General features: G+C 41.4%; 1 protein-coding gene across 14 annotated transcripts in view; it reads left to right on the top strand.

Annotated features, from left to right (window-relative positions):
* Akap9 (A-kinase anchoring protein 9) overlaps positions 1–12323 on the top strand; it is a 135872-nt gene that overhangs the window by 11673 nt on the left and 111876 nt on the right. For all 14 annotated transcript variants that reach the window (NM_001037093.2, XM_087655915.1, XM_087655914.1 and 11 more), the window contains exons 2-3: positions 7873–8091; positions 10445–10489. In NM_001037093.2, the coding sequence (NP_001032170.2) occupies positions 7873–8091; positions 10445–10489 (264 nt within the window). The remainder of the gene's footprint in view (positions 1–7872; positions 8092–10444; positions 10490–12323) is intronic.

Here is a 12323-nt window from a genome sequence, read left to right as displayed (position 1 = left end):
ATAGAAGAACACTTCTGTTCTTAGCATCAGTTAGGACAATGCTGGTTAGTAAAGCACAGCTGCAGGTTCCTCTCCAAGGTTTCACCAGTCCTGGGCCGTTAGCTACCTTTCCAGTGTCAGTCATGACTTCTCTCTTGTTTGGTGAGCTTAAGTCCAATTAGAGAGCTGTTGATTACCACCAAGGTATGCCCTTGGGTTATCTGCCATGCAGGTCATTGTTGTGGTCCATAGCTGGGTAGTAGTGTTGGTAGCTTCCCTCCTTTGAAGCGTCCCTGGTATTTTCTGGTACCATAAAAACTAGTTCTCAGAGACAAGGCTACCTACAACATTTATATATTAAAAAAATACACGTTCACATTCTCATATTCTTTCCCTCCCTCCCTCCCCCCGTCCCCCCCTTCCCCCTCTCGTTCTTACTATGTAGCCTGGCTGGCCTAGAACTCACTAGGTGTAGAAAAAGTTATTCTCAAACAGAAGAGAGATCTGCCTGTCTCTGCCTTGTGAGTGCTGGGATTAAAGGTCTGGCTGCTGACCTACTTTTGCCAACTAGGCTACACCTCCTAAAGGTTCCATACCCTCTCACAATAGCAGTGCCAGCTGAGACCAGTATCCCAAGCGCCAGTCTGTTGGAGGGCAGTAGGGACCCAAGCTGCACCACCACTGACCTGCTCTTAGGCTGTCGATTGGCTCATCCTTGTACACTGACTTCCAGTATCCTTTCCTTGGTGTTAGCTGATCTCTCCCCATGTCCTCATTCAAATCAAACCCTGATGTTTCAGGCTTTCAAAACCTATATTTAAAAGAAAAATCTAAAACCATGTTTTATTGCTTAAATAAAATTTAATTTTCTGGTAATGATTATTTATGATTCTGCATTTGTGTGTTTATTTTTCCAACTGCATTGCAGCTCATCAGACCAGGTTTTTATTTTTCACGTGTGTTCTGTGTCACGGTGTATTCTCTGGCTTAGCGTAAGAGTGGCTACATGATAGCCAACACATTTATTAAAAAATGAACTTTGTATTAACTACCTGAGACATGCCAAGTTTTAGCCTTCATATGTTTAATACTGAGCAGCCTTATCTCTTCTGGAAAGCCTTTGAGAAAATCAGGGTCAGAGAAATCCCTATACTACTTCCTTCTATATAGAACTCTTATGTTTAAGAAATCATGCTCAAACTTTTATCTCATTTAATTTTTACAGTTTGATGAAGTAACAGTCTGGCCTGGATTAAAAGGTCTCAATGTTAGGAAATATATTTTGACTAGTGTCTAGTAAAGCTTGGTAAAGCTAATCAGATTTTAAGTAGTCTTTTTTTTTTAAAATGACACTATAGAAGTTAGCATATTTTCATATGTCAGGATGTTCTGAAAATTCTTTTTTTCTAGTAATGATTATTTATGATATTATAATTCTTGAGTTTAGGAATGCATGACTGTTTAGTCTTTTCTTCTTGTTCTGGTTAGAGTAATATTTGCTTGGAATCTGAACCAGTTTCGAAAGACAAATGTATATGGACACAGTATCTTTCCAGAAAATCTTGCAACTATTTCTGTGACTACATATGTTAACATTTTTATAATTGGCTTCCAAATGGCAAACACAGATGGCTGGTGTCTGAGTTTCCAGCATGTTTTAGAATAAATGTTTTCTCAGTAAGTTAAAGTGTATCACTTCAGTCAGGTGGTTACCCAATTGAGTAGGTTTTTTTTTTTTCCTGTCAACTTACCATTTTCAGGTATAAAATTAAAATACCTTAAATAGCCAAAAGACATTGAATATATAAAATGATCTTGTTTTTTTTAATTTTTGAAGTTTGATTAAATTATTTACTTTTACTTACTCACTTTCAATCCTGCTCACTGCCGCTCTCCTAATCAACCATTCCTACAATCCTTCCTCCATCTCCCATTCCCCTTCTCTGAGTAGGTGGGTGGGAGCCTGGGTATCCCCTCACCCTGGCACATCAAGTCTCTGTCAGGCTAGGCACATCCTCCCCCTACTGAGGGGGATGAGGCAGCCCAGCTAGAAGAACATATCCCACATACATGTAACAGCTTTTGGGATAGCCCCCATTCCAATTGTTTGTAACCCACATGAAAACCAAGCTGCACATCAGCTAGATATGTGCAGGGAGGCCTAAGGTCCAGCCTGTGTATGTTCTTTGGTTGGTGGTTCAGATTCTGAGAGCCCCAAGGGTCCACTTAATTGACTCTGTTGGTCTTCCTGTGGAGTTCCTTTCCTCTTCCTCCTATTCTTCCATAAGAGTCCCCAAGTTCCATCTACTGTTTGGCTGTGGGTGTCTGCATCTGTCCTGAGTCAGCTGCTGGATGGAGCCTTTCAGAGGACAGCCATGCTAGGCTTCTGTCTGCAAGCACAACAGAGTATTATTAATAGTGTCAAGGATTGGTGCTTGCCCATGAGATGGGTCTCAAGTTGGATCTGTCATTGGTTGGCTATTTCCCCAATCTCTGCTCCATTCCCTGTGCCAGCATTTTTTGTAGACAGGATAAATTTGAGGTCAAAAGTTTTTGGGTGGGTTGGTTCCCCTGTTGCTCCACTGGAGTTCCTGCCTTGCTACAGGAGGTGGCCTCTGTGGGTTCCATATCCTCAGTGCTATGAACCACAGCTGAGGTTACCCCCATTGATTTTTTGGCACTTCCCTTATCCCAGGTCTCTGTCTCATCTTGGAGATGTCCCCCACCTCCCCACTTCCGTCTATTGCAGATTTCCATTCATTCTCATGGCCATATGGCCATCTCTCCTGTCCCTCCCCACACCTGATCCTGAATCCTCCATTCTTCTCTTCATCTCCTCTCCCTCCCAGTTCCCTCCCCCCATCTGCCCCCTATGATTATTTTATTCCACCTTCAAAGTGAGATTTAAGCATCCTTGCTGTGCCTTCCTTTTTGTTTAGCTTCTTTGGGTCTATGGAGTGTAACACGGTACCTGTATCTTATGGCTGATATCTACTTATAAGTGAGTACATTACCATGCATGTTCTTTTGGGACACTTTTACCTCACTCTGGATGATATTCTCAAGTTCCCTTCATTTGCTTGCAAAATTCATGATGTCTTTGTTTTTAATAGCTAAGTCATATTCCAGTGTATAGATGCACATTTTCTGTATCCATTCTTCAGCTGAGGGACATCTAGGTTGTTTCCAGTTTCTAGCTATTGTGAGTGAAGCTGCTGTGCACACAGCTCAGCAAGTGACTTTGTGGGATGTGGGATCATCTTTTGGGTGTACGCCCAGGAGTGGTATAGCTGTGTCTTGAGTTAGAACCATTTCCAGTTTTCTGAGAAACCACCAAATTGATTTCCAAAGTGGTAGTACAAGTTTGCCCTCCTACCAGCAATGGAGGAGTATTCCCTTTGCTACAAATCCATGCCTACACGCTCTATTTCTTGAGTTTTTGATCTTAGCCATTCTCATAGGTGTGAGGTGGAATCTCAGAGTTGTTTTGATTTACATTTCTCTGATGACTAAAAACTTTGAACATTTCTTTAATAGTTTTTCGGCCATTTGAGATTCCTCTGTTAAGAATTCTCTTTAGCTCTGTACCCCATTTTTAAATTGGGTTATTTGGGGTTCTGATGTCTAACTTCTTGAGTTCTTTATAAATTTGGAATATTAGCTCTCTGTTGGATATGTCTTTTTGTTCTATTGACAGCATCCTTTGCCTTACAGAAAGTTTGAGTTTCATGAGGTATCCCATTTATCAACTGTTGATCTTAGAGTCTGGGCCATTGGTGTTCTGTTCAGGAAATTGTCTCCTGTCCCAATGCATTCAAGGCTATTTCATACTGTCCCTCCTATGAGATTCAGTGTATCTGGTTTTATGTTGAGGTCTTTGATCCATTTGGACTTGAGTTTTATTCAGGGTGATGAATATAGATTTATTTGTATTCTTCCACATGTAGATATCCAGTTAGACTAGCACCATTTTAGAAGGTGCTTTCTTTTTCTATTTTATGGTTTTGGCTTCTTTATCAAAAATCAAGTATCCATAGGTGTGTGGATTTAATTTTGGTACTTTGATCTATTCCATTGATCAACCTGTGTGCTTCTGTATCCATACCATGCACTTTTCAATCACTATTACTCTGTAGTACAACTTGAAGTCAAGGATGGTGATTCCTTCTGAAGTTCTTTTATTGTTCAGGACCATTTGGCTCTCCTGGGTTTTTTGTTTTTGTATGTGAACTTGAGAATTGCTCTTTCAAGGTCTATAATTTTTTTTAAATAATACAGTTCTTGCCAGAAAGCTGTTGCATATATTGTTTTTCTCAGAATTTGAATTTTTTCTTAAGAGAAGTAGAAGATTATAGTTGAAGGGTCGTTTTATGTTTTTCATTAGCTTATTGAATAACTAGAATATTTAATTGCAAATCTGAGGCCCTGGGACTTGTAGAGTTGGACGTGCTTTGTGTTATGTAATTTAAGCTATCAAGAGGTTAGAATTAATGCTTAGCAGTGTCTTCCCTAAGTGACGTCTTCCTTCTTTTATTCAACAAATACTTGGTGCTCAGTGTGTGGGTGCTGAACATAGAGCACTGGAACTAAAGTCCTTGCCCTCGGGAGTCTTCTATGTAGGTAATCAAAGGAAATTATGACCTTATAGAGTCAAGTAAAAACAGACCGAAGACAATGTCTCTGTAATTTTATGCCTTTCTCCTTGCGCATGCCCATGTGTGTCTCGTCCATTGGATTTAGTGGTGCATGCTGTTGCCTCTGCTTCTCAGTCAGCCTTTCTGTAATTCTGTGGTCAGTGTTTCAGTTCTCCATGTACGTACACATCTGAGTAAACGCTAGATATAAGTGATTTGTATGCAGTAAATAATTGAAGTTTGAAACAAAATGGTATTACGGCAGCTTCTGAGGTGTAGTTTTGAGAATGCCATTCCCAATATTTTTGGCATTGCATTCTCTCTGAGGGATCCTTTCATTCTAAAGGATGAATCTGAACTCTTGATTCTATATATGGACAGTGTCTGAATAATAATCCAGTCAGTTTATTTTTGAGAGCAAGTCTGCCCTACAGAGTACTTTATATGCATTTCAGCAGCTTAATAATGGACAAAGAGGCAGCTGAGTGGGCCCGCACCTGTTCTTCAGGCAGACGTGAATCAGAATAACTGAAGAGTCGCTAAATGACTCGGGAAAACCCTTACTGTGGTGTATCTTTATGTTATATAGCATTAGAAGCTGCTATGTGTGATTGCTGGATTAATTTCTTCAAAAAAATAGAGCCTCCCTGTGTATATTATTTTACAGTTGATAAAGTTTTAAAATGCTATATTTATTCATAGTCTGTCACATATTTTGATAGATATTGATATTAGCATCATGAGTAACAATGCCTTAGCATATTATATAGTAACTTTTAAGATATCTTTTTAATTAATGTGGTTAATAGTTACAGTAATAGTATTAGTATAATTTTTTTTCAAAAGCTCTAGGCTTTACTTTTGGTTTTCCTTAGAATGATTAAAGAGCTCAAATTTAAGAAGTGTTGGTTAGTATCTTTTTCATATGAAAGAAATTTTATTAAAAAAATTTAGGCTGGGAGATGGCTCATGATGTAAAGTACTTGCTTATGTAAGCAAAGTTTGGGTCCCCAACATTATGTAAAAAGCCAGCTGTGGTGGTGAGAATGTATAATTTCAGCACAGTGGGGTATGGTGGGGAGACACAGGTAAAGACAGGAGGATGCTGGGAACTTGCTGGCCAGTCTACTGCAATCAGTAACTACGAGTGACCGCTTCAGTGCAGAGTGATAGGCATGGCACCTGAAGTCGACCTCTGATTCCTGTGTACATACTCATTCAAGCACATACACGTGCACGTGCACATGCATGCACACACAGACACAGACACAGACACACAGACACAGACACACAGACACAGGCACCACACACACACACACACACACACACACAGACACACACAAACACACACAGACACAGGCACCACACACACACACACACACACACACAAACACACACAGACACAGGCACCACACACACACACACACACACACACGCACATACACAGACACAGGCACCACACACACACATAGGCACCACACACACACACACAGATACACACAAACACACACAGACACAAGCTCCACACACACACACATATGCACATACACAGACACAGGCACCACACACACACACAGACACAGACACACAGACACAGGCACCACACACACACACAGACACAGGCACCACACACACACACACAGACACAGACACACACAAACACACACAGACACAGGTACCATACACACAGACACACACAAACACACACAGACACAGGCACCACACACACACACACACACACACACACACAAACACACACAGACACAGGCACCACACACACACGCACAGACACACATACAGACAACCAGACACACACACAGAGATACACAGACACACACACACAGACACAGGCACCACACACACACGCACAGACACACATACAGACATACAGACACACACACAGAGATACACAGACACACACACACAGACACACACACACAGACACACACACAGAGACACAGGCACCACACACACACAAACACAGACACACACACACACACACACGCACACACACAGAGACACACACACAGACACAGAACCCCCCCCACAGACACACACACAAACACACACACACCCACACACACACAGACACACAGACAGACACAGGCACCACATACACACATAGACACACGCACACACACACACACACACACACACACACACACACAAGTACACATAAAAAGAAATTAAATTTAGGAAAAAACATCTGTAGTTTAAGTTGTGGTTAAATTGATGTACATTTTTTGTTTTTCAAAATTTACCTATGGCTGTGAGTATCCTGTTATTAAAATTCGAGCTGCATATGACTGTTCATGGTGGAAGCCTGAGGCCTGCTTCGTCTCTAGTAAGAAGAGATGTAGATGGCTTTCTTTTTATAATGACTATATGGTGATACTGTTTTATACCCTCTACTGTGTGATAAGTATCACCATTAGCAATAACGGTTCGCAGTAATAATTTTAATAAGCATTAACCATAGTTTACCCAGCATTGTGTATGTATGGAATGATAATTCTGACTAGGTGATGATATCTCACGTATGTCCTGGCCAGGTGCTAAACGCATTGTATAATAATAAAGAAAACTTTTACCTTTCTTCCCATGATGGCTGAAAGTGTTTGTTGCTCTTGAATTATATGTTTTGATTCGTGTCCTTTTCTCTTGTAACTTTCATCAGTGTCTTAACATTTTAATGATAGATACATCTTTGTTTTAATTTTTGTTGACTACTTAAGAAGAAAAAAGAAATCACAGTGGTATTGGCCTTTAGTTTATAGCAAGATGTGCCCAGGATTAAACATGTCTTTTAAAAATAAATTTAGGTAAGAACGGTGCAGTGATGTGGCGTCTGTAGTCTAACCATGGCGGTCTAGGAGGCTTCCCTCTGGCCTGTACATTGTTCCCATTCCTCCTTTATACATAAGGCTAGAACCGCAGTGAGCTAGTTATCTTCAGAAAGTCCATGAAGGGTGCGTTTGAGCTCTGCGTGTGTTGTGCTTTCAGATGTTTGAACCCGCAGATCACGCTCAGAGTGGGCAGCAGAGCGTCTCGCCCACCAGCTCCTGACTCTGAGCTGATGTTCTCTTGCAGACATCTTCCTCTCTTACACCAGGGTCTTTGCAGTGTGGCAGGATAGGCTGCCTGCCCTGTTTGTCATTCGTTCTTAGTGATAGTTTGAGGTTTTAATAAAGTGATTCAGCTTTAATAATGCTCAAAAACCCTTAGATGAGGATAACGCCACTTTGTTTTTCCCCTGTAGCTTGCTCGGTTTCGACAAAGAAAAGCCCAGTGCGATGGGGACATTCCAAAGAAGCAGAAGAAGAAAAGAACTCCGAGTTCTAAACAAGATTCAAGCTTACATACCGATCAGCAGAGCGCTGAGATCTGCTCGGAAAGCTCTCAGAGGGCCGACTCAGCTGGGAGTCCTGATTCCTCCAGTGCAGAAAAAGCAAAGCACGGCCAGGTCTTCGCAGCTGATGTAAGTACTTCAGTTTCAGCATGACCTACCGTGGAGCATCACGTGACACTGGACATGGGCACATGAGCACGCTGCAGCTCAATGATGCTTTGCTCCTTCTCACGGGTCTCAGCCATGTGGTGACATCTAGACCTAGATTTAATGACCTCTGAGTGAGCCCTGTGAGCTTCATTCAGCAAACCTTTGTGGAGCACTCACAGTGCAGAGAAGAGGAACAGGAGTTACTCTATGATTACAGCTCTGTCTGTTCCACCATTTCCACCATCGCAGGTTCTGTCTGTCCCACCATTGCAGGTTCTGTCTCCCACCATTGCAGGTTCTGCCTGTCCCACCATTGCAGGTTCTGCCTGTCCCACCATTGCAGGTTCTGTCTGTCCCACCATTGCAGGTTCTGCCTGTCCCACCATGGCAGGTTCCGCCTGTCCCACCATTGCAGGTTCTGCCTGTCCCACTATTGCAGGTTCCGCCTGTCCCACCATTTCCACCATTGCAGGTTCCGCCTGTCCCACCATTGCAGGTTCTGCCTGTCCCACCATTTCTACCATTGCAGGTTCTGCCTGTCCCACCATTGCAGGTTCCGTCTGTCCCAGCATGGCAGGTTCTGCCTGTCCCACCATTGCAGGTTCCGTCTGTCCCACCCTTGCGGGTTCTGTCTGTCCCACCATTGCGGGTTCCGCCTGTCCCACCATTTCCACCATTGCAGGTTCCGTCTGTCAAGACCCTGCCTTGAAAGAAAAAGAAGAAGGAAAAAAGACCAAAAGAATAAAAACAGGGAATAAATAAATAGAAAGTCACTTGCTTGTCAAACCTGATGACTTGAGCTCTATTCCCAGGACCCATGTGGTTAACTTTGTCATGTGACCTCCTTGCTGTGTAGCGCACACATTAAGTAAATAAACGTAGTACAGTTTTCATGCTGAGAACAGCAGCACTGTGCTGTTTGGAGAGGAACACTCTGTTTCCTCCCAGTATTTTGCTTGGCTGGCATGTGTCATATTGTATATTTTGGGCTTTTTGCAGATGTACTTTATCAGATAATGGAGGTTCCACTCTGGAATCATCGACTGGTTTTATGTGTTTAATCATGCATTTTGCAATGCTGGGGTTCAAATCCAGGACCTTGTGAATGCTCCACCAACACTTTGCCATGGAAGTATGTCCCTATCACTCAGCTAATGTTTTTGTCATGAGTCCTCTACGTGTGTGCACACATGTACATAGTCACACATGTGCACACATACATGCACACAGTTACACATGCATAAACAATCACATATGCATACACAATAACACATCAGTTGGTCAAGCAAGCAATCAGAGCCTTTTGAATTAGGAACCACTGTTGCAGAATTGAAGAGTAGAGACAGAATTATTTCTTTTTCTGAGTAATTATTTCTACTTAGGAAGGCCATTGCCGAATACAATCTTAAATGTTAAATAATATTTCCATAGGAACAGATGAGGAATAAAAAAGTAATACTTAATATTTATAAACTCTCTGAGTTTCAGGTTAGAGATGTGTGTGTGTGTGTGTGTGTGTGTGTACACACGTACACATGTATACTTGTGGGTGGGCGTGACAGTAAAAGCACTTTTGGAATGAGAAAATGAGGATTTATTTCTTTATTGTATTTGGCACTTGAGAGAAGCTTTGAATGCCACTGATCTTGTGCCCAAATTCTGAATTAAAGTAAAAGTGTTTAATTTTTATAAGTATGGTTATTTTGGCTATAGGGGTTTGTGCTTGACTCCCAGGTATGCAGTGGGTACGGAGACCAGAAGAGAGCACCAGATCCTTTAGAAGGGAGTTACAGCTAGTGTAGGCCCCATGGGTGCTGACCCCTCCTTGGCAAGAGCCAGTTCTCTAGCCTCGAGCAAATGTTTTCGAATGAATGCTTTTAAGCTGTAAGATCAGTATAACAACAAAGGATGTTATTTGTTTTCAAGGAATTACTTTTAGCATCAAGATCTTATTATACTTTTGAAGAAATGAGACCCTGATGCTAGCATTTAGGACTGTTTTATTTATGAGTTATAAAGTTTAGAGAAATCAAACCTTGGTGCTTTTGGCTTACAAAGAGTAGGTACTATGCATAAGAACGTGTCCTCTTGATTTTTTTTTTTTTTTATAGAGAAGAAGTTACTGTCCAGGCACTAATTCATAAGTGAAAATTTAAAGATCTGAATAATTTCTATTATGTTTTGCTAGCATCCTACATGGTTTTAGTAGCATTTTATGTAGTAGTTTTCAGTATGTTACCAAAAGTAGTTGCTTAGTATAAGTAAAATATAGAAAAGATTGCTTTTTGCAAAATATGGTAAAAATTGCAAATTGTTTCTCCTTTTATTTTAGCCTGAAAGTGAAATTTCTACCACTGCCGATGAGTGTAGCTCTGAGGTAAGATTAATGTCAATAGTTTTATCTTTAAATAAATACATAGGGACTCTGGGTGGTTTCTGGATGTAAGACCACTATGAAGTAGTCTTATTTAGCACAGCAAAATGTTCTAATGTTCTCTTTTGGGTAAAGCTTTTCACAAATGTGTAGATTTATGTTAACTATTTGGACACGTTTATTGGCACTATTGCTGTGGTAGTGACTTTAGGTAAGAAACTTTTAGGTGGATATGACCTTTCTATGACGTGTCTTCCTTATGTGCTGTGGTAAGTGTGCATCACTTATGTGCTGTGGTAAGTGTGTGTCCTTTTGTCCTAGTCTTTTAGATACCATCACCGTTTCTTTACTCCAGAGCTAGAGCACATGACAGCCAGGTTTTTGCTGTAAATGTGTCAGCAAATTAGTATATTTCATAAGTTTCAATGTGTTGAGATTGCTAATAGTAAAGAGAACCATTAATGCTTAAGCTAACAAAGCAAATCTTATAATAGTAATATGGGTAGCCCTTAACAAGTTTATTGTACTTTAGAGCTAAGACTATCATTACTTGTAGACTGAGCAGGAAAATAACCAATAATGAGTAACTCAATGTGTATCTGAATCATACTGTGTGAGATTTCCTCTGTGGTAAGTATGGGTTTAAAATCACATATTCTAAAAATTACCATTCAAAAATACTGTACCAGAAAGTTATCTTTTAGAATAGGAGAAATGGAAGCTTTTTAAGATAAGTACAGAGTAAAGCTAGTCCTGTCAACCAAACTAGTGATGTAAAATGCCGCATGTAGACGGCGAAAGAGAGCCTCACAGGATGTCAGGCGAGAGGCACAGGAGGAGCGGATGGACTGAGGAAAAGTAGGTAAAAGCCTTACGTCTGTCTGTAAATAAGCAAACCTAATGTGTGTGAGGGCAAAACCAAAGGAAAACGTGAAACAACCAGAAATCCGTGGGCACAGCTACAAGAAGCAGCAGCGTGTTCTCAATAATAGCACTAGGTGTCGATTTTCCAACTAAAAGACACAATGGGTGGCTGAGAAAACAAACAAGATACAACTCTTTGTTGCCTGTGAGAATACATGTCAGTGGCAGAGACAGTAGACTGAAAACGGATGTGTCAGAGTCCCTATGCCAGGCAAGAGGAAGCTCAAAAAACAACACAGGCATATGCATAGCTTATAAAGTGCACTTTACACCAGAGTTGTCAGGAAGGATGTAGACGTTGCTGCACCTTAGTAAAGCAAGGCCAACCCTAGTACTTGCAGCCCTTTTGGGGTGTCTGAGAGAGCAAGTGTTCCATGGAAGGAGATGGAGACCTTTATGTAATGCCACTTTCTGTGTTTGAGCATCATTAGTGTCTGATCCCAACTGGGAACTTTCCTTCTCTAGTTGCTCTCCAGTGTTTCTGATGTCTTGGTCAGGATTTGCTATCAGACACTAACAGGCTTTTCCTATTTGACTTTGGTGGAGACAGGCAGTGCCATGGCTAAGACTGACATCCTAAACAGTTTGGGAACCACTGCTAAGTGGGGTGCTAAAGCCTTCATGGAAACTCTTTAGTCTGGTGCAAACATCTCTATGATTGAACACTTGGGCTTTGGCTTTCAGCATGCTTGTCTGGTGGCAGACAAAGCAACTGTGGTCATAAAACATGATAACAGTGGACCTGGGAGCCTTCTACTGGGGGCTGCTTCACTGCGCTTGTCCACTATAGTAGCCTGTTGGCTGGGCTGTCAAAGCAGCCTTTGATCTTAGAGAATACTGGACAAAGAAGCAATGGAAACTCCTTTGCAGGGGCTGGGGAGATGATCAGTCTGCGGACCGCTGCACGGGTGTG

The sequence above is a fragment of the Rattus norvegicus genome, chromosome 4, assembly GCF_021556685.1.
Source record: "Rattus norvegicus strain SHRSP/BbbUtx chromosome 4, alternate assembly SHRSP_T2T, whole genome shotgun sequence".
Classification (NCBI taxonomy): Eukaryota; Metazoa; Chordata; class Mammalia; order Rodentia; family Muridae; genus Rattus; species Rattus norvegicus.
Note: the sequence above shows the minus strand (reverse complement) of the source record. Positions and strands in the feature narration are given on the sequence as shown.